The sequence below is a fragment of the Scyliorhinus canicula genome, chromosome 15, assembly GCF_902713615.1.
Source record: "Scyliorhinus canicula chromosome 15, sScyCan1.1, whole genome shotgun sequence".
Taxonomy (NCBI): domain Eukaryota; kingdom Metazoa; phylum Chordata; class Chondrichthyes; order Carcharhiniformes; family Scyliorhinidae; genus Scyliorhinus; species Scyliorhinus canicula.
Genome location: NC_052160.1, coordinates 123,788,623 through 123,815,280, shown reverse-complemented (window position 1 = coordinate 123,815,280; position 26,658 = coordinate 123,788,623). Strand labels below are relative to the sequence as shown.

At 46.2% G+C, this 26,658-nt stretch overlaps 1 protein-coding gene across 3 annotated transcripts in view; it reads left to right on the top strand.

Moving 5' to 3' along the window:
• Nucleotides 1-26,658, top strand: part of LOC119979068 (complement receptor type 1-like) — a 333,444-nt gene that overhangs the window by 136,898 nt on the left and 169,888 nt on the right. For all 3 annotated transcript variants that reach the window (XR_005463633.1, XM_038821049.1, XM_038821050.1), the window contains exon 7: nucleotides 6,054-6,242. Coding sequence is in view for 2 of the 3 variants with exons in the window: in XM_038821049.1 (XP_038676977.1) it covers nucleotides 6,054-6,242 (189 nt within the window). In the remaining variant the exon portion in view is untranslated. The remainder of the gene's footprint in view (nucleotides 1-6,053; nucleotides 6,243-26,658) is intronic.

Here is a 26,658-nt window from a genome sequence, read left to right as displayed (position 1 = left end):
GTTTAAATCACCCAAATGATTCAGAGATTATCTTTCCTGGCAGAGATCACAGCAGATCAAGCTTACTGCAAACACAGACACACCCAAGCTCTTTCCCTCAAAACTGAAACTAAAACTCCCAAAAAGCAGAAGTGAGCTCAGCTCAGCTCCCCCCTCTGACATCACTTCAGTAATATGAGCCGCTTCATTTCTTAAAGGTACATTGCTTAAACATCCATTTCTTAAAGGTACTCTCACATGACACCATACTTACTTATGAAGAGGTCAATAAATGTGAGGAGGTCTCTGTGGTCATGTTGTGGGAGTCAGTGAAGGCAGTATTTTTTGGGGGGGGGGCGTATTTATTTTGATTCAGGTGCATAAGGAAAAGGTTGAATGGTTTGTGAGTCAGAGATGGGGACCATTCTGGTGTTGGATCAGAGATATTCAACAGCTCTTGAGGAGGGGTTGTTGAAGGAGAGGAAGAAGCTCCAGATGGAGTCGATGGTGCAGATGATACAATGCAAAATATTTGAACTCTTATGTTCCAACAGGTTGTTTCAGGTTTTTCAACTAGGCTATTCGCACTCAAGGAGTGTTATTCAGTTAAAGTAGCTGATGCTCTTTTGTTTGTATGGGTCGAATTTTGTTTGCATCAAGCTGACTAATGTTGTTGAAGAGGAAGAAAACATTGTGGGCTGCACGGTAGCCTAGTGGTTAGCACAGTTGCTTCACCGCTCCAGGGTTTCCGGTTCGATTCCCGGCTTGGGTCACCGTCTGTGCGGAATCTGCACGTTCTCCCCGTGTCTGCGTGAGTTTCCTCCGGGTGCTCCAGTTTCCTCCCACAGTCCAAAGATGTGCAGGTTAGGTGGGTTGGCCATGATAAATTGCCTTTGGTGTCCAAAAAGGTTAGGTGGGGTTACTGGGTTACAGGAATAGGGTGGAGGTGGGGGCTTAAGTGGGGTGCTCTTACAAGTGCTGGTGCAGACTCGATGGGCCGAATGGCCTCCTTCTGCACTGTAAATTCTACGATTCTATATTTCTGAGGAAAGTTTATTTCCACACTTTCATGTCTGCCCAATAATGTGTCTCAATGCAATCCAAGACTGCATGAATGAATCCAGAAGACTTTTTGAGATTGTGCAAAATGCAACTTTCCATTGTTATGACACCCTGGACTAGGGGGTGGTCAATTCCACCCCCCCTTAATCCGGAGTCACAATACAATTGAATTATCAAACATTTCTTCGAACAATACCCAAAGTGTTTGGCCCTTGGCTGCCCAATAATTACAGTCACCAGGTTTGTAAATTTAAACACAATTAGTTTTGATTAACAACAAGAACTATAATGAAACATGCAGCAAATACAACCGGTTTAGTATGATCTAATTCTTAATGCCCCATTTTAACTTGCCCAAGAGGCAACAGAGAAGCATGATGTGATTCATTCTGGCAGGAAGAATGTGGAGAGACACTATGAAATAAAAGGAGAAATTCTTAAGGAGGTGTCAGAACTAAGGGACATTGGTGTATATGTACATATGTCATTGGAGATGGCAGGACATGCTGAAAGAGCAGTTAATAAAGCATATGGTATCCCTGGTTTTATTAATAGAAACATTCAGAACAAGAGTGGAGAGGTCATACTGAACTTGTATGAAACACCTGGAGCAGGAATCTTTGGTTCGCCAGCTGCGTTTTCCTGGGTGGCATGCCCTTGCCTGCAGTGGAAATCTCTGTTCCCACCACCTGACCATTTGGTTTATCGGGTCTGCACTGGCATGCCGAAAGAGTACTCCACCTAATCCCACACCTCTGCCATCTTGCACATTATTTCTTTTCAGGTAGGAATCAAGTTCCCTTTTCAATGTCTGTGTGGAATCTGCTTTTACCACTCTTCAGGAAGTTTATTCCAGATTCTGGATATAAGAATCTCTGTTCGCCACCCCACGCCACCAGGAAACCCATGGGCATGGGTGCGTTGCCTGTGCAACAAAGAATCCCGCCGGTGGAGAATCCTGCTGCAGTTCGACCTCATCTGAAGTACTGGGTCCAATTTTGGGCAGCATACTGGAGGAAGGATGTGAAGGTATTGGAGAGAATACAGAGGAGACTAACAAAAATTATTCCAGGGATGAGGAATTGTAGCTGTGAGGATAAATTGGATAAGTTGGGTCTGTTTTTCTTGAAGAAAAAGGCTGAGAGAGGGCAGCAGGGTGGCGCAGTGGTAGCACTGCAGTCTCACGGCGCTGAGGTCCCAGGTACGATCCCGTCTTTGGGTCACTGCCGTATGGAGTTTGCACATTCTCCCCGTGTTTGCGTTGGTTTCGTCCCCACAACCCAAAGATGTGCAAGGTAGGTAAATTGAACATGCTAAATTTCCCCATAATTGGAAAAAAATAATTGGGCACTCTAAGTTTAAAACAAAAAGGCTGAGAGGAAACTTGATGGGGAAATTCAAGATCCTGAGGGGTATGGGCAGGGTAAATAGTGAAAAACTGTTTCCACTCGAGAGTACAGCAAAAAGTAGGGAGCACAGATTCAAAATAATGGGAAAAAGACGTTGGAGTGACATGAGGAAAAATTCTTATATCCAGAATCTGGAACAAACTTCCTGAAGAGTGGTAAAAGCAGATTCCACACAGACATTGAAAAGGGAACTTGATTCCTACCTGAAAAGAAATAATGTGCAAGATGGCAGAGGTGTGGGATTAGGTGGCGTACTCTTTCGGCATGCCAGTGCAGACCCGATAAACCAAATGGCCTCCTGAACTGTAAAGATACTATGATTTTATGCCAATAGCTGCAGTGCATCATCAGACATTATATGATGTACAGTATGGTCTCCTTATTTAAGAAAATGCATTAGAGATAACTCAGTGAAAGTTTACTCAACTGATATCTGGGATGGGGTTGGAAAGCCTTAATCAGTGTTATTAAAATTTTGTTTCCCGGGACCCACTTTTGCCAAATGGCTGACCTTCGGGACCCACTTGATGGCTTGCACAGACATGATGGGCCAAAGGGCCGCTTTCTGTATTCTGTGTTGTAGAACTACATGACCCTGTGAAAGTAGAGATATATTCAAAGTGCAGAGAGCCACAAGGTTGATGTCAATGTTTGAATTATGAAAAAAAAACAAGATTTCCATTTTTTTAGCACCTTCACAACTATGTGAGTATAAAGTAGTTTGCAACCAATGATTACAGTCACTACTGTAATGCCAATTTACACACAGCAAGGTCCCACAAATAGTAATGTGAAAAAGACCAGATCATCTGTTTTTGTGATTTTCATTGAGGGATAAATGTCAGTAAGGACACTAGGGATAATTCCTGCTCTTATTCAATGTAGTCCCATGGAATCTTTTACAGCCACATGAGAGGCCGAGCCTCCGTGTAACATGGTAACTGGAAAATGGCATTTCTAGCAAGGCAGCACGTTGCAGTACTACACTTAGCTGAAATGTGGCAGTGAACACACAACCGTCTGATGGATACAGTACTCTTTAGGTAACCCAGAATAACTTTCCTATCAAAATCCATAAGCCAAACACCCTTTTTCTACAAAAACAGTAGGTTTGAATTCCTTACAGAAAACAGGTATTACTTTGAAGTTATGAAGTGGTCTGGAGACATTCTTTAGTATGCAGAGAGAGAGACCAAAAATACACCTTTGTTTGAATACAGCTCCCAACTGAAAACAACACCAAAAAACTCAAAGCCACAAAGCAGCTTCCAGCTCAAAACAAAGGTAAAAGACAGAATCACAGCCCAGCTCCACCCACACAGTGAAATCACTGCATCCATTTGATAAAAGACATTTTTCTTAAAGGGACCATCACATGACACAAGGGTTGACCCTGGTGCAATGCAGGATTTAAGCACATGGAATGCATAAAAGATCCAGAATAGTGATATTTTATTCCAATCATACCAAATCTACAAATAGTTATCTTCAAGAAATCAACTTTTTACAATGGATGGTCCAGCAGTCCAGAAAAAATAGAAAACCAAAAGCTACTCTCCAGGTCTCAAATACACCATGTTGCAAACCTATTTGTAGTGCAATGGGAGCAGGGATGCCTTGCAAAAAGGCTGCCTTCAAGTGGAAGCGACGGTTAATGTTCGCAGCAAAGAAACAGGTTTGAGAAAGAGTCCACATGTGGCATTCCTGTTGCTAAATCCTCAGAAACAAGTGAGTCCAATTGTCTTGCCATCTAGACAAGAAGATATCTCCTGCACTTTTGGGATTGTTAGACTCAGGGGTTCTGACTTACCTGGCCAAGCCTTCAATCTATCTCTCTTTGGGCTCCTCTTTCTCCCTGCTGTTACTGCTGCTGTTGCTTCTCGTAGCTTCTGGCTCAGACCCCTCCAGCTGGCACTCAAGGATTCTGGATCTGGTTCTCCCCACACAGATGACATTGTTTCCTGCTCGTTGAGGCCAGATGAACAGAATTCCTCAGCAGCCTGGGATTGCCTGGCAGAGATTCCCTCACAGAAGGTGGGGTCTGGCATCCACAATGCACCAAAGTCTCAAATCAGAGGGGGAAGCTTGGTTTAACTGGTTTGTTGATAAGTTTAGAATAGGAGATATGTTAGATCATTAGGTTACTGACTACTGTTATTGATGGCATGTAAATTTTCAAATGCCAGGCATAGCTCAATTAGATTCAAGCCTCTGTTGAAGCAATAAACAGTCTTAGGAGTAAGTGAAGCATTTTTGTTACTGCATCATTTCTAAGTGTAATTTCTATGCTTCAACTGGGAATATGTAAGTTTTGTGCTAACTTCTGCAGAACTTGAAATATCAGTGCTTTACTGGAAGATTCATAAAAACAAAAGCAACTTGCATTTACAAGCTGTTTTGATATAGTAAAATATTCCAATGTACTTTGCATGAAACCAAATAATTTTACACCAAGCCACAGAAGGAGACAATAGTACTGGTGAGCAAATGTTTGACCAATTAAATCATTTCTGAAGATTATCTTAAAGGAGGACAGTGAAAAGGCAGAGAAGTTTAGGAAGGTAATTCCAGAGATTTTCAAAAGCCACTGGTGGAGTGATGAAAATTGTTGATATGTAAGAGATCACCATTGGAGATATCTCAGAGAGCTGTAGCCTGGAGGGGGATACTAAGAATTTGAGGTGAAAGGGCATGGAACTGTTTAAAGTGTGGAAGATAATTTTATAATGGAAGTGTTTCCGGGCAAGGAATAAATGTGCCATCTGTGGCACTCCAGTTGAGTAAAGGAGTTTTGTGTTCAACTCAAACTCCAGGGCTTGAGCATGAAAATCTGTTGATGCTTCAGTGCAACACTGAGAGAATGCTGCACTATGTCTTTAGATGAGACTTTGAAATAAAAACCACAAAGCTCCATCTGGTTGTTTGAGTTGATGTAAGAGATCCGTGGTGTTCCAGTCAATATGTGTCCCTCAATCCACTTAATAGAAATGCAGTATCTGGTCATTTTCATATTGGTGTGTGTGGGATTGTGTGCAAATTGGCTGTCACATTTCCGACATTACAGCAATAACTAGTAACTGCCTGTCAAATGTAATTTATTGCCTATAAAGCACAATGTACAGTCATCATGAAAAATGCTGTAAAAATGTGAATCTTCCTTTTCTTTCACTGCTGATATCATTAACAGTTATTCCTCATCTTATAGTTTTTAATGACTTGTTCACTAGATTTGTAGAAGTTTCTGTTACTGTATATTTTATAATTCACCCCAAATATTGTGCATCACAAAATTTTATTTTGCATATCTATCCAAGTTACATCGTCACAATTTTATACTCTTAACAGGGAGAAATCCTGCTTAGTGATGGGGAAGTGCTAACCAAAAACAAAAAAGACTAGAAGATTTGAAGTGGGTCAACAAATCGTGTAAAGCTATGAGAATATTTTTTTGGAAGTATTTGAAAAGAAAAACATTTGACATTAAGCGCAATATCTTCTATGAATAAACTTAATACAGTATTTAATCTTTAAATGTAGCGCAAAGGAACACAGTCATTGAATGTCAAAACTATGAATAAACTGATTTTTTTTTTCATTAAACAGCTGTCTGTCTCTCCTCCCCTCCAACATTAACTCACGGTTCAAGAATTGTTGATAATATCACTGACTTTCTTGTGGGTACCATCGTTAGATATGTGTGCAGCCCAGGCAACATGTTAAGAAATGGAAGTCAACCAACTAGTACCTGTGGAGAGGATAAAAGTTGGACAACGCTAAATGCTATATGTGAATGTAAGTTATCAGAATTATTTTATTCTTCTCCTGCTCTGTTTTTTCCCAAATAAAGTGATTTGGCTGGAATTTGGTTGGTTGTGTGTAGCAGTTGTCCAGTTATTATACCCAATTGGTTGTTCATGCAACCACCTTCAAAGAGGAAATTTTAAGCATGGCTCAAGTACAGTTTTCATCGCATCTAAACCTCGGTCATTTCTTCATAGGGCTTGCACCGAGGATACAGTTTAGTGCAGGTGACATGTGTTCAACTGTTTGGTGGGAGAAGAGGTGGGAAACGTAAACAGGTCTGAATTCTCCATTCTGGAGTCTATGCTCTCCCGTCAGCAGAGAATCCCTGCTTGTCTCCACAAGCATTGGGAATAGAGTGCGGTATGCAGGTCTCTCCCTTTCACAAGGCCAGTTTATGTGTTGGGGAGAGCTCGTGGAATCCCGGTAAAGGGCAACCATTTTGAGCGGGCAGTCCGATATCGAGGTGTGATTGCGGGCCCCTTCCTCCCCACAAATCAAATCCTGCCCAAATAAACCACATCTCCCGCTCTCCCTCATCAAATATACTAGTTAAATCCTCAGAGAATTCTAGAAGATTTTTCAAGCATGATTTCCCTTTTGTGAATCCATGCTGACTTTGTCCTATCCTGCATTGTTTTCCAAGTTCTCTGCTATTGAATCTTTTATAATGGACTCAAGCATTTTCCCCACTACCGAAGTCAGTCTGACTGGCTCCCTGTTTTCTCTCTGCCTCCCTTTTTGAATAGTGGGATTACATAAACTACTCTCCAATCTGGAGGAACTGTTCCAAAGTCTGTAGAATCTTGGAAGATGACTACCAATGAATGCATTATTTCTATGGCTACTTCCTTAAACTATCTGGGATGTAAATTATCAGGTCTTGGGAATTCATTGACCTTCAATCTCATCATTTTCCCCAACACCATTTCCCTACTAATACTGATTTCCTTCAGTTCTTCCCTCTCACTATGACCTGTGCTCCCCAACATTTCTGGTATGTTATTTCTGTCCTCCTTTGCGAAGACAGAACCAAATATGTATTTATTTGACCAGTCATTTCTTTGCTCCCCATTATAAAAATTTCCCTGCTTTGACTGCAAGGGACCTTTTTCTCTTCCCATACCTATAGAAGCTTTTACAGTCATTTTTTATGATCCCGCAAACTTGCTCTTGTAATCTGTTGTCCTCTTCTTCAACAATCCATCGGGCAGCAGGGTAGCATTGTGGTTAGCATAAATGCTTCACAGCTCCAGGGTCCCAGGTTCGATTCCCGGCTGGGTCACTGTCTGTGTGGAGTCTGCACGTCCTCCCCCTGTGTGCGTGGGTTTCCTCCGGGTGCTCCGGTTTCCTCCCACAGTCCAAAGATGTGCGGGTTAGGTGGATTGGCCATGCTAAATTGCCCGCAGTGTCCTAATAAAAGTAAGGTTAAGGGGGAGGTTGTTGGGTTACGGGTATAGCGTGGATATGTGGGTTTGAGTAGGGTGATCATGGCTCGGCGCAACATTGAGGGCCGAAGGGCCTGTACTGTTCTATGTTCTATGTTCTTCCTTTGTTGAATTCTGGACTGCTCCCAATCCTCAGGTCTGTGGTTTTTATGGCCAGTTTGTGTATCTCTTCCTTGGATCTAATATTATCTCGAATTTCTTTTGAAAAGTCATGCTTTGGCCACCCTTCCCATTTATTTTTGAGCCAAACAGGAATGAACAAATGTTGTGGTTCACCCAGGCATTCTTTGAATGTTTGCTATTGCCTATCCATCATCATCCTTTTAAGTAATGTTCTCCAATCCATCATAGACAATTCGTGCCTCATACCATCGTAGGTTCCTTTATTTAGATTCAGGACCCTAGTCTCAGAATCATCTACGTCACTCTCCACCTTGATGAAGAATTCCATCATATTGTGGTCACTTTTTCCCAAGGGGCATTAACTAGTTTGCCAATTATTCCTTTCCCATTATACAATACCCAGTTTACGATGGCCAGTTCTCTAGTTGGTTCCTCAATCTATTGGTCCAGAAAATCATCCCATACACACTTCAGGAATTCCTCCTTTACGGTATTGTTACTAATTTGATTTGCTCAATCTATATGCTGAATGTTGCTTTATCGCATGCAGATGTACCTTTAATGCATGCATCTCAAATGTCCTTTCATCACCACTGGAATCTAGGGGGTCGAGATACAACACACATTAATGATTTTTGCCCCCTGGTGTTTTTCAGCTGTACCCATACAGATTTCACATTGTCATGGCTAATGCCCTTCCTCACTATTGCATTAATTTCCTCTTTTAGCAGCAGTGCAACTCCACTGCCTTTTATTTTTTGTCTGTCCTTCCTGAATACTGAATACTTCGGAATGTTCAGTTCCCATCCCTGGTCAACCTGCAGCCAATATCTCCGGAACCCAGACTATATCATACTCGTTTCCATCTATTTGCACGATAAATTCAGCCATTTTATTGCAAGTTCTCTGAACATTTAAAAAAATATATAATTTTTATTGAAAAATTTTGTATTTATATAACAACGAACCGCAATAAAATACCAACAATAACAATAATGATAGCAATCATAAACATTCGCCCATCCTCAATGACCAACAAAACATATTAACAACTTAAATTAACACAATATTAAGTTACATAACCATAGAAAAAATAGAAACAATAATAAACCCCCCCCCCCCTCCAAGGCATCCGCCCAAGTCCCGTCCTCTATCTGCTCCCCAAGTTCCCCCTCCCATTTAGCCTTCCGCTCCTCCACTGACGACTCCTCCACCTCCTGCATTACCTTATAAATGTCAGACACCTTCCCCTCTCCGACCCACACCCCCGAAAGCACTCTGTCCATCGCCCCCCGCGAGGGCAGCAAAGGGAACTCCTCTACCTGTCGCCTAGCAAACGCCTTTACCTGCAAGTATCTGAAGATGTTCCCTTGGGGGAGCCCAAATTTATCTTCCAGTTCCCCCAGGCCCGCAAACCTCCCGCCAATAAACAGGCCCCTCAGTTTACTAATGCCCACCCTATGCCACCCCCTAAATCCACTATCAGTGTTCCCCGGGATGAACTGATGATTTCCACCTAATGGAGCCTCCATCGAGCCCCTGTTTCCCCCCTATGCCGTCTCCACTGTCCCCAGATTCTTAGGGTTGCCGCCACCACCGGGCTCGTGGTATACCTCTTAGGAGAAAGCGGCAACGGCGCCGTTACCAAGGCACCCAGGCTCGTACCTCTGCAAGGCGCCATCTCCATTCTTTTCCACACCGCCCCCCCCCCCCCCCCCCCCCCCATCCCCCATTTACGCACCATTGACATATTGGCCGCCCAATAGTACCCCAAAAGGTTGGGCAGCGCCAGCCCGCCTCTATCCCTCCCTCGCTCCAGGAAAACCCTCTTCACTCTCAGAGTCCTATGTGCCCACACAAAGCTCAAAATACTGCTAGTCACCCTCCTAAAGAAGGCCCTGGGGATGAAGATGGGCAGGCACTGAAAGAGGAACAAGAACCTCGGAAGCACCGTCATTTTGACGGACTGCACCCTCCCTGCCAACGACAATGGCAGCATGTCCCACTCTTGAACTCCTCCTCCATCTGATCCACAAGCCTGGTGAAATTATGCTTGTGAAGAGTCCCCCAGTCCCTGGCCACCTGCACCCCCAGGTACCTAAAACTCTCCCCTGCCCTCCTAAGCGGGAGGCTACCAATTCCTTCCTCCTGGTCCCCAGGGTGTACCACAAACACCTCACTCTTGCCTAGATTTAGTTTATAGCCTGAAAAGGTCCCAAACTCAGCTAGCAGCTCCATCACCCCCGGCATCCCTCCCACCGGGTCCGCTACATTCAGTAACAGGTCATCGGCATACAACAACACCCTATGTTCCTCCCCACCCCACACCAAACCCCTCCACTCCCTGAATCCCTCAATGCCATCACCAAAGGCTCGATTGCCAATGCAAACAACAAGGGGGACAGGGGGCAACCCTGCCTGGTCCCTCGGTAAAGCCAGAAGTACTCCGACCTACTCCCATTCGTGGCCACACACGCCATCGGGGCCTCATATATCAGCCTCACCCATCTAATAAACCCTTCACCAAATCCAAACCTCCCCGACACCTCCCATAAGTACCCCCACTCCACTCTATCGAAGGCCTTCTCCGCATCTAGCGCCACCACTATCTCAGCCTCCCCCTCAATCGCTGGCATCATGATGACATTCAACAACCTCCGCACATTCGTGTTCAGCTGCCTTCCCTTAACAAAACCTGTCTGGTCCTCGTGTACAACCCCTGGCACACAGTCCTCTATCCTGGTGGCCAGGATTTTTGCCAGCACCTTGGCATCCACATTCAGGAGAGATATGGGCCTGTATGAACCACACTGCTGGGGGTCCTTGTCCCTCTATAAGATGAAAGAAATCAGCGCCCGCGACATCGTCGGGGGCAAAGTCCCCCCTTCCCACGCCTCATTAAGTGTCCGCACCAGCCTGGGGCCCACTAGGTCCACAAACTTTTTATAAAACTCCACCGGGAACCCATCCGGCCCCGGCGCCTTCCCTGACTGCATCTGTCCGATCCCCTTAACCAGCTCCTCCAGCTCAATCGGCGCCCCCAACCCCTCCACCTGCTCCTCCTGCACCTTCAGGAAAGATAGCCCGTCGAGAAACCTCTCCATTCCCCTCCTCTCCACCGTTGGCTCCGACTGGTACAGTTCCCCGTAAAAGTCCTTGCGACCTCATTCACCTCTACCCCCTTCCGCACCACATTCCCACTCTTGTCTCTCACTCCAGCAATTTCCCTAGCCGCATCCCGCTTGCGGAGCTGATGAGCCAGCATCCTACTCGCCTTTTCACCATGTTCATACACTGCCCCTTGTGCCTTCCTCCACTGTGCCTCCGCCTTTCTAGTGGTCATCAAATCAAATTTAGCCTGTAGGCTGCGCCTCTCCCCCAACAATCCCTCCTCTGGTGCCTCCGCGTACCTCCTATCTACCTCCAGCATCTTCCCCACCAGTCTATCCCTCTCACTCCTCTCGCTCCTCTCCCTGTGTGCCCGGATTGATATCAGCTCCCCACGAATCACTGCCTTCAAGGCTTCCCAGACCATCCCCACTTGGATTGGATTGGATTGGATTTGTTTATTGTCACGTGTACCGAGGTACAGTGAAAAGTATTTTTCCGCAAGCAGCTCAACAGATCATTCAGTACATGGGAAGAAAAGGGAATTGAACATAATTCAAGAAAATACATGAGAATACATAATAGGGCAACACAAGATATACAATGTAACTACATAAGCATTGGCATCGGATGAAGCAGACAGGGTGTAGTGTTAATGAGGACAGTCCATAAAAGGGTCATTTAGGAGTCTGGTGACAGTGGGGAAGAAGCTGTTTTTGAGTCTGTTCGTCCGTGTTCTCAGACTTCTGAATCTCCTGCCCGATGGAAGAAGTTGGAAAAGTGAAAAAGCCAGGTGGGAGGGATCCTTGATTATGCTGCCTGCTTTCCCCCGGCAGCGGGAGGTGTAGATGGAATCAATGGACGGGAGGCAGGTTCGTGTGATGGACTGGGCGGTATTCACGACTCTCTGAAGTTCCTTGCGGTCCTGGGCCGAGCAGTTGCCATACCAGGCTGTGATGCAGCCCGAGAGGATGCTCTCTATAGTGCATCTGTAAAAGTTGGTAAGGGTTAATGTGGACATGCCAAATTTCCTTAGTTTCCTGAGGAAGTAAAGGCGCTGTTGTGCTTTCTTGGTGATAGCGTCGACATGAGTGGACCAGGATAGATTTTTGGTGATGTGCACCCCTAGGAATTTGAAACTGCTCACCATCTCGACCTCGGCTCCGTTGATGCTGACAGGGGTGTGTACAGTACTATGCTTCCTGAAGTCGATGACCAGCTCTTTAGTTTTGCTGGCATTAAGGGAGAGATTGTTGTCGTTGCACCACTCCACAAAGTTCTCTATCTCCCTCCTGTATTCAGACTCGTCGTTGTTCGAGATCCGGCCCACTATGGTCGTATTGTCAGCAAACTTGTAGATGGAGTTGGAACCAAGTTTTGCCATGCAGTCGTGTGTGTACAGGGAGTAGAGTAGGGGGCTAAGTACGCAGCCTTGCGGGGCACCGGTGTTGAGGACTATTGTGGAGGAGGTGTTGGTGTTCATTCTTACTGACTGTGGTCTGTTGGTCAGAAAGTCAAGGATCCAGTTGCAGAGTGGAGAGCCAAGTCCTAGGTTTTGGAGCTTTGATATGAGCTTGGCTGGGATTATGGTGTTGAAGGCGGAGCTGTAGTCAATAAATAAGAGTCTGATGTAGGAGTCCTTGTTTTCGAGATGCTCTAGGGATGAGTGTAGGGCCAGGGAAATGGCGTCTGATGTGGACCGGTTGCGACGGTATGCGAATTGAAGTGGGGCAAGGCGTTCCGGGAGTATGGAGGTGATGCGCTTCATGATCAGCCTCTCAAAGCACTTCATTACAACTGACGTCAGGGCCACCGGGCGGTAGTCATTGAGGCACGTTGCCTGGTTCTTCTTTGGACCTTGGACCTCGGACTTGGACCTCCTCCTTATCATTCACCTCGAGGTACCCCTCAATACTTGCCCGGACCCTCCTACCCACCTCCTCCTCTGCCAACAACCCCACATCCAACCGCCACAACGGGCGCTGGTCCCGCACCTCCCCCATCTCCAACTCCATCCAATGCGGAGCGTGGTCGGAGATTGCAATGGCCGAATATTCGGCCTCCTCCACTCTCGGAATCAGTCCCCTACTCACTACGAAGAAGTCTATCCGAGAATAAACCCTATGTATATGGGAGAAGAAAGAGTACTCCCGTGCCCTCGGCCTCACAAACCTCCATGGGTCCACCCCTCCCATCTGGTCCATAAACCCTCTCAGTACCTTGGCCGCCGCCGGCCTCCTACCCGTCCTTGAACTGGACCGATCCAGTGAAGGATCCAACACCGTATTGAAGTGTCCCCCCCCCCCAAAAGCAGACCTGCCGCCTCTAGATCCGGGACCCGTCCCAACATACGCCTCATAAAGCCCGCATCATCCCAATTTGGGGCATACACACTAGCAAGTACCACCTTCTCTCCCTGTAGCCTGCCCCTAACCATAACATACCTACCCCCCTTATCCGCCACCACCTCAGATGCCTCAAACGACACATTTTTCCCCACCACATCCATCCCAGAGTGGAAAAACTGCCCCACCCACCCCTTCCTCAGACGGACCTGGTCCGCCACCTTCAGGTGGGTCTCCTGAAGCATTGCCACATCTGCCTTTAGCCCCCTCAGATGAGCAAGTACCCTAGACCGCTTCACCGGCCCATTCAATCCTCTCGCATTCCAGGTGACCAATCGGATCAGAGGGCGTCCCGCCCCCCTCCCCCGTCGACTAGCCATAGCTCGTCGACTGCCCGCCCCAGGCCAGCAACCCCCGCCCGCCCGACCCAGTCCCCACAGCGACAACACCTCACCTCTGTCCCCCGGCCCACACCAGCTCCTTCCTGACCCTGCCAGCAACAACTCGGTATTCCCCTTTCCCCCCCCCCTCCCTCCCCCCCAGACTAGGAACCCTCCTAGCCGCGAACCGTCCTCCATTGTACTTCCGTGGGTCAGCTAAGTTCTGCTGACCCTGGAAACTCCCACCAAAAACCCAACCCCTCCCAAAGTGGGATCATCCCCCCATCCTGTCCCTCCTCCAGGCACCGCTCCAGCGCGGGGAGGAACCAGTTAAGGCCCCCCCCCCCCCCGTCATCATCTCCACCCCCCAGCCCCGCAATGCGGGAAACCAAAGGAAAGCCCGCGCTTTCGCACTGCCCCACCACACCCTTCTGACGCAGCTCCCAAATACCCAGCCCCACTCCATACCCCCAAACCGATACAGAATACAACAACCCCCCCCCCCCCCCGGCAAGATACAAAACTCAAACAATGCCCCCCAACAAAAAAACAGAACAACACCCCAATAAATAACCATATCAAAATTACAAAAGTACAGAAAAAGAGAACACAGCAACAGCAGAAACCAGCAATAAAGCATTACAACCGACCCCACAACCCCCAACCCCTAGTTCGAGTCCAGTTTCTCCGTCCGCACGAAGGCCCACGCCTCCTCCGGGGAATCAAAATAATAATGCCGATCCAAATAAGTTACCCACAGGCGCGCAGGCTGCAACATTCCAAACTTTATCTTCTTCTTATCGAGCACATCCTTCGTCCGATTAAACCCGGACCGCCGCTTAGCCACCTCCGCACTCCAATCCTGGTAGATCCGTACTACCCCATTCTCCCAATTGTTGCTCTTCACCTTCTTGGCCCAGCGCAGCACACACTCCCGATCACTGAACCGGTGGAACCTCACCAGCACCGCACGCGGGGGTTCGTTCTCCTTAGGCCTCCTGGCCAGTACTCTGTGGGCTCCCTCCAGCTCCAGGGGCAGATGGAAAGATCCTGCCCCCACTAGCGGGTTCAGCATCGTGGCCACGTAGGTTGTCAGATCCGACCCCTCCAGCCCCTCCGCAAGGCCCAAGATCCTCAGATTCTTCCGCCTCATGCGGTGATCAAGTTCTTCGAAGCGGTCTTGCCACTTCTTGTGGAGTGCCTCGTGCCCCTCCACCTTACTCACGAGGACCACGGCCTCCTCCTCTCGTTCAGTGGCCTGCGCCTGCAACGCCTGGATGGCAGCACCCTGGGTCGTCTGAATCTCCAAGAGCTTTTTATTCGTTTCCTTCAGAGAGCTCAGCACCTCAGCTTTAAACTCTGCAAAACAGCGCAGGAGAGCAGCTTGCTGCTCCTGGGCCCACAGCCTCCACTCCTTGGTGCTCCACTGGCCGCCATCTTGGAATCCTTCCCCCATTTTTTCTGGGGAGCTGCTGCCGTTTTTTCCCCCTTCCACTCCGAGTTCGAGTCATGAAATGTGGAGAAAGTCGATCAGCACACCTTCTCCCACGGGAGACGTCGAAAAAATTCCGTTGAGGGCTATAAAAAGAGCCGAAAAGTCCGTTTGAATCGGGGGCTTCCAAATGTGCGGCTTCCTACGTCATCGCCGCCACCGGAAGTCAAGTTCTCTGAACATTAAGGCACAAAGCCTGAAGGCTTGTCTTTTTTAAATTCCTTGTCCTGTTCTAATTATTTTTCACTGTAACCCTGTTTGATTCTGGCCTTTGATTTCTTTGCCTATCACTTTCTGAATTTCTGACTTTTGTTCTTTTTCTTTTTTTGTCCTCTTCTGACTCCTTGCATAGCTTCTCATTCCTCTACTGTTTTAGTTTTAATCCTCCCCAACCTCTCGAGCAAATACCCTAGGACATCAGTCTCAGTCCTGCCAGGTGCAATCTATCCAGTTTGTATGGTTCCACCTACCCCAGAACTAGTCCCAATGACCCAGAATCTGAAACCCTCCCACTCACACCATCTCTTCAACCATATATTCATGTGATATGTCCTGCTATTCCTGCTCTGGCTAGCACGTGGCATTGGTAGTAATGCTGCGGTCACTACCTTTGAGGTCCAACTTTTGAACTTACGTCCTAACTCCCTATATTCAGCATTTAAAACCTCATCCCTTTTTTAACCTGTGTGGTTTGTACAAATGTGTACCAAGACCACTGGCTGTTCAACCTACCCATCTAGAATGCCCTGTAGCTGCTCTGAGAGACTTCCTGCACACATGCTGGCTCCAGAACTGGAAATGTTCCTGGCTTCCCACATAGTGCAGGAGGAGCACATTATAGTATTGAGCTCTGATGCCATGACGCATCTCTTTGAATGAAACTTTTTGGAAGATACATAAATTCAAATAATAACAATTACTCTAGGCTCTTCTTCCCTGGTCCTTGTTACTACTGAATATAGCCCTTACAGACTATAAACCAAAAAATAAATATCTTACAAATTCTAAGCGATAAATGTAGCAAATACTTACCCAACCATACTGACCCAATCAGACTCTTGACCCACATAACTTTTGCATCCAGATGTCACTTCAGGATCCCCAAACTCTAAGCTTAAGACTCATATTTTCACTGCACTCTCGCGCTCACACACCTCATGTACTTGTCCTCCACCTCCGGGAAGAACCCGCTCATGCGTGTCTTAGTAAGGTGCGCTCTGTGCACTACTGTGAGCTGCATCCTGGCATAAGAAGTGGTGAAGTTGATCCTGTGCAGCACCCTGATCCTGTGTCCTCCCCTATTTCCATGCCCAACTCCTCTTTTCACTTCCATCTGGTCTCGTCCAGTGGGGTCCTAACCTTTTCTATGAGTTTCCCGTATATGTCTCCACATTTATTGTCCCCTAATCAGTCCAGCCCTACCATTGTGTCCAGAAATGTGTGTCCAGGTCTCTGGGGGAATGCTTCTGTCTCCTTGTGAAGGAAGTTACGCAGCTACAGGTACCTGAGCTTGTTCCCTTCCAGAAGTTGGAGTTTCTCTGAGAGATCCCCCAAAGTTACCTGTCTATCGTCCACGTACATGTTATTAACTCTGTCTCTATCTGTCCTCCCTCCACGTCCCAAATGTGGTGTCTATCCTCCCTATTGTTGTTGCAGATGGGGGCCTTGATGGACATCTCGTCAAGCTTGAAATGCCACCTGAACTAGTTCCATGTTCTTAGTGTGGTCACTCGCTGTAATATGGTCTTGTGTATCCCATCCTTCCCCATCAGATGAAGGCCACGAATAACTTGTCAACCCTGGTGAAGAAGGATTTGGGGATGAAGATCGAGAGTGATCTGAATACGAAGAGAAATTTCAGCAGCACATTCATTTTAACCATCCGTACCCTTCCTGTTGGCGAAAGAGGGGGCGAGTCCCACCTTTGCAGGTCTCTCTTCACCTCCTTCACCAGGCAGGAGAGGTTCCATTTCTAGAGCCTCATCTAGGAATAGATACTTGAATCCCCAGGTGCATGAATTTGTTTTCTGTCACTTTAAACGGTAGTTCCTACAGCTGCACTCCTCCCTCTCGGGAGTTCACCGGAAAGATGCCACTCTTTCCCAGGTTGAGTTGGTAATCTGAGAAGGCACCAAACTTCCAAAGGAATCCTTTCATCTTTCCCATGCTGGCTAGGGGGTCTGACACATAGAGGAGTAAATCATCCGCCTAGAGTGAGACTCTGCGCTCTCTGCCACCTCTCCGAATGCCCATCCACCACTCCGACAATCTTAGGGCGATGGCCAGTGGCTCGATTGTCAGTGCGAACAGGAGCTGGGATAGTGGGCACCCTTGCCTCCTTCCCCTTTGCAGCTGAAAGTATTCAGAGCTGATGGCATTCCTCTGTGCGCTCAGCGTAGGAGCGTTGTACAGGAACTTCACCCATGCAGTGAGCCCTGCTTCAAACACAAACCGTTCAAGTACCTCCATGAGGTACCGCCACTTTACTTGATTAAAAGCTTTCTCAGCGTCCATGGAGAAGATCACCTCTGGTGTCTTCTCCCCGGATAGGGTCATTATTACATTCAGCAGGTGTCTGATGTTCACTATTAGTTGGCTGCCCTTGACAAACCTGCTCTGATCTTCCGCAATCACTTCTGGCAGGCAGCTCTCCAGGCGCATCGCCAGCGCTTTTTTCTTGGACCTTTGCATCAGTGTTTAAGAGAGAGATGGATCTGTATGATCCACACACTATCGGGTCTTTCTCATTTTTGGGGATCAATGAGATCGAGGCCTGGGCGGCAGTGCTCCCTTTGATAGTGAGTCGTTGAACATCTCCCAGGTACGGAGCGAACGCTGCTGCAAATTATTTTGTAAATGTCAACCGGGAAGCCATCCTGTCCCGGCTCTTTCCCTGACTGCATGAAATTCATCCAGCCCTAGCGATGCCTCTTGCCCTTGTTTCCTGTCCTCCCCCACCACCGGTATATCCAATCTGTTGAGGAACTGTTCCATCTCCGAGATCCCCTCTTGGGGTTCGGAGTTGTACAGCCCTCGGTAAAAATTTGCAATGGCCTTGTTAACTTTGTTTGGGTCTGCTTCCATCCTACCATTTCTGTTCCTAACTTGCGCTATTGCTTTTGTGGCTGTCTGTTTTCTCCAATATAAATGTCCCTCCTGTTCAAAAAACATCATTTAACAAATACTCTGTTTTCTGTCACTCTGCCAATTTCATACCCATATGTGCTGTCCCTTTAATTCCATGAGCTCAAACTTTATTCACATCTATTGGCAGCACTTTATCAGATTCCTTTTGAAAATCCATGTACATCACATCAACAGTATTACCCTCTTTCTCTGATATGTCATGTCCAATACAGGGATGTCATATTCTGAACTTTCAGAAAATATACTTAAAAGTTGAACACAAACAAGCTGTTAAAATGGCTGCTGCAAAATATGTGACAATTGGCACTTGAGCTATAATCAATATCGGGTCTCTGACAAATACCTGATTAAATATGGATGTAGGCGAGGTTAGCTCGTAGCTCTCTGTGGAATTCACACAACTCTTTGTTTTAAGATGTGTCCAAGTTTGCAGATGACACAAAGATGGTTTTGGTCTCCTTACTTGAGAAAGAACGTACTGGCACTGGAGGGTGTGCAGAGGAGATTCACTAGGTTAATCCCAGAGCTGAAGGGGTTGGATTATGAGGAGAGGTTGAGTAGACTGGGACTGTACTCGTTGGAATTTAGAAGGATGAGGGGGGATCTTATAGAAACATTTAAAATTATGAAGGGAATAGATAGGATAGATGCGGGCAGGTTGTTTCCACTGGCGGGTGACAGCAGAACTAGGGGGCATAGCCTCAAAATAAGGGGAAGTAGATTTAGGACTGAGTTTAGGAGGAACTTCTTCACCCAAAGGGTTGTGAATCTATGGAATTCCTTGCCCAGTGAAGCAGTTGAGGCTCCTTCATTACATGTTTTTAAGGTAAAGATAGATAGTTTTTTGAAGAATAAAGGGATTAAGGGTTATGGTGTTCGGGCCGGAAAGTGGAGCTGAGTCCACAAAAGATCAGCCATGATCTAATTGAATGGCGGAGCAGGCTCGAGGGGCCAGATGGCCTACTCCTGCTCCTAGTTCTTATGTTCTTATGTTCTTAAGATGGGCCAAATCAAAATACAATATAGCTTCCAGATTGTCTTTTTCCATGTTCCATACTGCAAGGGTTTATTCCGGGTACTCCAGTTTCCTCCCACAGTGCAAAGATGTGCAGGTTAGGTGGATTGGCCTTGCTAAATTGCCCCTTAGGGTGGGGTTGCAGGAATAGGGCACGGGATCGGGCCTAGGTAGGGTGGTCTTTCGAAGCGTCAGTGCAGACTCAATCAGCTGAATTGCCTCCTTCTGCACAGTAGGATTCTATGATTCTATGAAATCATCAAATCCAAACCTCACAATAACTTGGTGCTGACCAGTGGCGCAGTGGTTAGCACTACTGCCTAAGGTGCTGAGAATACTGGTTTCGATCCCGGCCCCGGGTTACTGTCAGTGTGGAGTTTGCACATTCTCCCCGTGTCTGCGAGGGTTTTGTCCCCACAACCCAAAGATGTACAGGTTAGGTACATTGGCCACACTAAATTGCTCCTTAGTTGGAAAAATATAATTGGGTACTCTAAATTTAAAAAAAAACTTGGTGCTGGCTAATTTAATTTGGAAACACACTCTAAAGGGTAAGAAAAAACACACCTGTTTCCATACAAAACAATACAATCATGGGTACTCAGAGAGCACATACATTCTGCCTATGACAGTTAGTTCACAAAAAGACCCCCTCCTATTGGTTAATAATGAGTTTCCCTGAACAAAATTGTGCTGGCATTCCTTAATTAATCCAGATTCATGCAAGTGACTATCAATTTTGTCCCGCATTACTGTTTCTGTAAGCTTCTCTACTACCGCAGTTGAGCTAATTGGTCTTTAGCTGCTGGAGTTCTCTTTGCACTCTTTTTTGAACAAGGGTATAGCATTTGTATATGACATTTGCATTTCGCCAATCCTTTGGTACTAGCCTTAAGTGTAGGGAAAACTGGAAAATTATTGCCTGTTGCGCCATAATTTTCACTCTCATTTCCCACAGTATTCTAGATACATCTCACTCGGTTCTGAAGCATTTATCAACTTTTCAATACATACAGCCTATCCAATACCTCTTCCTTATCAATTGTAAACCTTTCAAGTGTCTGAATTGCTTATTATTTTACCATGACCTGTGCAGTATCTTGTTCTATGATAAAGACAGATGCAAAGTACTATATTCAGTGCCTCTATCTTTTGGTCCGTAATTCCCTTTACATCCATAGAATCCCTACAGTTTAGCTGGGGGCCATTCGATCCATCGAGTCTGCACCGAACCTCTGAAAGAGCACCCTACCTAGGCCTTCCCTATCGCTGGAAATCCACCGAACCTGCACATCTTTAGACATCAAGTGGAAATTTAGCATGGCCAATCCACCTAGCCTGCACATCTTTTTGGATTGGTGAGACCCATACAAACACAGTGATTATATTTGCTTTTCAACCTCTCTTTGAACTTTCTACATTCATTCTGGTTCTCTGTTGTATCAGATTTATTAAAAGCACACTTGACTTTAATCCCTATTTCTTTTGTTATCAAAGGATCTCTGCCTTTGTTTGCCCTACTTTTACTCTTTGTGGCAATGTCCCTTGATTGTGCCTGAACTATCTCTTCTTTCAAGACTGCCCCTTGTTCAATTAAAGTTTGTCTGCTTGTCTTTGCACTTCATCTAGGCCAATCCATTATTACCTCACTGAAGTTGGTTTTCTGCACTTAACATTTTGTGTTCTGAATTGTTCCTTGTGTTTTCCCACAGTCAACCTAAACCTTATGACACAAAGGTCACTGTTCCTTATCTATTCTGCCTACTGACGCTTAATCCACTTGGCTCACCTCCCAAGAACCAGGCCTAGCAATACTTCCTATCTCGTAAAAAAAAAATTCCCAAGCACAGTCTAGGTACACTTGCCCTCTCTGCTCTTTACACTACTTTACATGACTATCAGATAATTAATGTCATCCACGGTAGCTACTCTGTAATTGCTGCACCTCTCTGTAAATTTGACGTGTAGATTTTAGTAATCCCAGGAGACTAAAAGATGAGCAACTGATTGCAGAAGTTGTGTTTAATAAGTGCTGCTTGTTAAACTTGTGAACAATGCTTTCTCTTACTTTGCTGTTGATCAAAAATAGACCGATGGATCATGAATTGGTTGGATTGGAAATATGGATTGAGGCTATTCTTGGTGTCAATAGAAGGTGAAATACCTGGCGAGAATGTTTTATGTCAGAGGAGAACTGAATGGATACACAATATCAAAACCGGGACAGAGGGAAGAATGACAGAAGTGTGCAGAATTGCAGGGAACAAAGAGAGATTCCTCCGGTTGCTCATGAACGGTGACTAATTATGGATGGATGCATTGTTCTGTTTTTTGTGAACTAGCCTTCGGTGGTAAATTCTCCACTTTGTTAGTTAGATACAAATTCTGTAAATATACTGGAACTACAGGTCTAGAGGTTCCATTAGTTCTGGAGCGCAGACTTTCCACACTACAGTTGGGATGTTGCTGGGGCCCCAAGCCTGCACACTCGATTGATCCTTAATATCACATGGAGCGAATCAAATTGCTGAAGACTGTTCTGTGTGGTGGCGCCCTCAAGAGGCGACTGAGAAGCAGAATTTACTCTGCACTTTTTGAAGATAATGATGAAGTCTGCCATCCTGCCTTTCTCCCTCACCTGCTGGGTTATAACATTATTGAGGATGGGATATGTTCCTGCCATCTCTCCTTTAGTTGTTTAATTGTTCACAGCCAATCTTCACTGGAATTGCAGTATTGTAGAGATTTGGTTTGATCTTTTGGTGGTGGGTTCACCTCGATCTGTCTGTATCACGCTGCCTTTGTTCTTTTGCAGACATGTGGTCCTGTGTTGTAACTTATTCAAGTTGCTCCATTTTTGGATGTGTCTGGTGATGCTTTCTTGTAATGACTTAGGCTAGGCCTTTTAGATTGGCCAATTAGAATATGAGTTCCCTGATTAGTGGCCCAATCAGGGAACCCCTTTCTCTGTATATAAAGGAGTGTCAGATCCTCTGCACTCCCACTGTAGACAGCAACCAGCCTGGTGTTCGGCTGTTGGTTTTGTAAATAAAAGGAATTCTGGTGAAGGGACTTCTGCCTCTGTGAACTTATTACAGTGGTGACGAGGAAAACGGAATGACCCAAAGGAACCTGCTCATTAGTAGCTGCCACATATTGAGGGTAAGCCACTGACAGGCAAAATACCTTTATTTGGGAAGTTGGATTCTTTCCAGTGGAAGACTGGGCCGAATATGTAGAGCGGATGAGTACTTCTTTAGAGTAAGTGATATAGTTATGGATGAAAAGCAATGGGTCATTCTGTTTACCGCGTATGGGCTGGCAGCTTTTGTCATTATGTGCAGTCTCACTTTTCTGGAGGCACCAGACATGAAAACTTTCCAGGAATCGATGGACTTAGTAAAAGAGTACTATGACCCTAAGCCACCTCTGATCCTGCGACGGTACCGGTTTAACTCAGCATTTCGAGGCATTGGGGAGTCAGTCACTAACTTTTTAACAAGATTGAGGCGATTAGCGGAGGCTTGCAAATATGACCTGACACTAAATGAGATGCTCCGAGACCGGTTGGTGTGTACCGGAATAAATAATTTAGCAATACAAAAACGTTTAAACATTTGCGAGCAGAGGCCGAGCTGGATTGCAAACAAGCATTGCAGCTGGCTTTGTCCTTAGAAAAAAGGAGAGCGGAGCACATGAGTTACAGGGTACTCTGATGGAGGTAGGTGGCCACATCAGTGAAATTGACTTAAGGGACTACCGCTGGGGGATAGGCAACTACATAGCCACCCTCAGGAATGACTCGGATACTAAGGAACCCAGGCCCATTCGCAGAACCGCTCCCAAGCAAGGGAAAATTAGGACCAGACAGACGGCAATCCTTGCAGCTTTTCGCCCAGCAAGATATTGCAGTTGTTGCCAGAGATTGGAGCCAGAGAGGAGAAATAGAAGTCCAAAACCAACATCTTGGAGAAGGACATATAGGCTGGGGTACAGGAGAATGCACACCCTGCAGGCCCCACCTACCTCCAACAAGGAACAGCTAAATTGTGCAGCGATGGTTAAAACAAAACCCACTAAATTAACCAAAACTTTGAATGGACGTCCCACAGGGGCTGGTGTAGCTCACAAGGCTAAATCGCTGGCTTATAAAGCAGACCAAGCAGGCCAGCAGCACGGTTCGATTCCCGTACCAGCCTCCCCGGACAGGCGCCGGAATGTGGCGACTAGGGGCTTTTCACAGTAACTTCATTGAAGCCTACTCATGACAATAAGCGATTTTCATTTTCATTTCACATTAATAGAAATCAACACGGGAGCAGCTGTATCAGTGATAGGGGAAACAGTATTTAATAAAATTTGCCCTGGACTCCAATCCTTATCCCTATCCAGGGCCTCGGCAAAACTGAGGATATACACAAGGGAACCACTGAGAGTGTTGGACTCAACAAATGTACCTGTGGCTTTTGAAGAGCAACTGGTTAGGCTGCCTTTAATGGTGGTGAAAGGTGCGGGACCAAGCTTATTGGGACGAAACTGGCTAAAAGAAATCCAGCTGGATTGGGTCGCCTGAGTGAACTCCTGTGCAGATACCCAGAGATTTTCCGAGAAGAGCTCGGAACAATAAAGGGAGCAAAGGCGACATTACATGTAGATCCAAAGGCCTGACCGGTACCCTTCACCTTAAGGCAGAAGAAATCAAAAGATTGGAGCGGGAAGGAATAATAAAACCAGTCCAGTTTGCAGAATGGGCAGCACCCGTGGTGCCTATCCTTAAGCTGGACGGCTCGTTCCACCTTTGTGGTGATTTCAATCAAACGATTAATCGCTACTCACAACTGGACAAATACCCAATTTGCCGGATTGAGGATTTGTATGCAAAGCTGGCTGGAGAACTCTTATTCTCAAAGCTGTGGGCAGCACGGTAGCATAGTGGTTTTAGTTAGGGGGATAGATAGGAGATTCTGTGGGAATGAGAGAGACTCACGGTTGGTGTGTTGCCTCCCAGGTGCCAGGGTCCATGATGTCTTGGATCGTGTTTTCGGGATCCTTAAGGGGGAGGGGGAGCAGCCCCGAGTCATGGTCCAATTAGGCACCAACGACATAGGTAGGAAATGGGATAGGGATGTAAGGCAGGAATTCAGGGAGCTAGGGTGGAATCTTAGAGCTAGAACAAACAGAGTTATTATCTCTGGGTTGTTACCCGTGTCACGTGCTAGTGAGACGAGGAATAGGGAGAGAGAGCAGTTGAACACGTGCCTACAGGGATGGTGCAGGAGGGAGAGTTTCAGATACCTGGATAATTGGGGCTCATTCTGGGGTAGGTGGGAGCTCTACAAATGGGATGGTCTACACCTGGACCAGAGGGGTACGAATATCCTTGGGGGAAAATTTGCTAATGCTTTTCGGGAGTGTTTAAACTAATTCAGCAGGGGGTTGGGAACCTGAATTGTAGCTCCAGTATACAGGAGGTTGAGAATAGTGAGGTCATGAGTAAGGTTTCAAGGTTGCAGGAGTGTACCCGCAGGCAGGAAGGTGGGTTAAAGTGTGTCTACTTCAACGCCAGGAGCATCCGGAATGAGGTGGGTGAACTTGCAGCATGGGTTGGTACCTGGGACTTCGATGTTGTGACCATTTCGGAGACATGGATCGAGCAGGGACAGGAATGGTTGTTGCAGGTTCCGTGGTTTAGATATTTCAGTAAGCTCAGAGAAGGTAGTAAAAGAGGGGGAGGGGTAGCATTGTTAGTCAAGAACAGTATTACGGTGGCAGAAAGAACGTTTGATGAGGACCCGTCTACTGATGTAGTATGGGCTGAGGTTAGAAACAGGAAAGGAGAGGTCACCCTGTTAGGGGTTTTCTATAGGCCTCTGAAAAGTTCCAGAGATGTAGAGGAAAGGATTGCAAAGATGATTCTGGATAGGAGCGAAAGTAACAGGGTAGTTGTTATGGGGGACTTTAACTTTCCAAATATTGACTGAAAACGCTATAGTTCGAGTACTTTAGATGGGTCCGTTTTTGTCCAATATGTGCAGGAGGGTTTCCTGACACAGTATGTAGACAGGCCAACAAGAGGAGTGGCCACATTGGATTTGGTACTGGGCAATGAACCAGGCCAGGTGTTAGATTTGGAGGTAGGTGAGCACTTTGGTGATAGGGACCACAATTTGGTTACGTTTACTTTAGCGATGGAAAGGGATAGGTATATACTGCAGGGCAAGAGTTATAGCTGGGGGAAAGGCAATTATGATGCGATGAGGCAAGACTTAGGATGCATAGGATGGGGAAGGAAACTGCAGGGGATGGGCACAATTGAAATGTGGAGCTTGTTCAAGGAACAGCTACTGTGTGTCCTTGATAAGTATGCACCTGTCAGGCAGGGAGGAAGTGGTTGAGCGAGGGAACCGTGGTTTACTAAAGTAGTTGAATCACTTGTCAAGAGGAAGAAGGAGGCTTATGTAAGGAGACGTGAAGGTTCAGTTAGGGCGCTCGAGAGTTACAAGTTAGCTAGGAAGGACCTAAAGAGAGAGCTAAGAAGAGCCAGGAGGGGACATGAGAAGTCTTTGGCAGGTAGGATCAAGGATAACCCTAAAGCTTTCTATAGGTATGTCAGGAATAAAAGAATGACTAGGGTAAGAGTAGGGCCAGTCAAGGACAGTAGTGGGAAGTTGTGCGTGGAGTCCGAGGAGATAGGAGAGGTGCTAAATGAATATTTTTCGCCAGTATTCACACAGGAAAAAGACATTGTTGACGAGGAGAATATGAGATACAGGCTACTAGACTAGACGGGCATGAGGTTCATAAGGAGGAGGTGTTAGCAATTCTGGAAAGTGTGAAAATAGATAAGTCCCCTGGGCCAGATGGGATTCATCCTAAGATTCTCTGGGAAGCTAGGGAGGAGATTGCAGAGCCTTTGGCTTTGATCTTTATGTTGTCTTTGTCTACAGGAATAGTGCCAGAAGTCTGGAGCAAATGTTGTTCCGTTGTTCAAGAAAGGGAGTAGAGACAACCCCGATAACTATAGACCAGTGAGCCTTACTTCTGTCGTGAGCAAAGTCTTGGAAAGGTTTATAAGAGATACATTTATAATCATCTAGAAAGGAATAATTTGATTAGGGATAGTCAACACGGTTTTGTGAAGGGTAGGTCGTGCCGCACAAACCTTATTGAATTCTTTGAGAAGATGACCAAACAGGTGGACGAGGGTAAAGCAGTTGATGTGGTGTTTATGCATTTCAGTAAAGCGTTTGATTAGGTTCCCCATGGTAGGCTATTGCAGAAAATATGGAGGCATGACATTCAGGGTGATTTAGCAGTTTGGATCAGACATTAAAGGAAAACAATGTTTA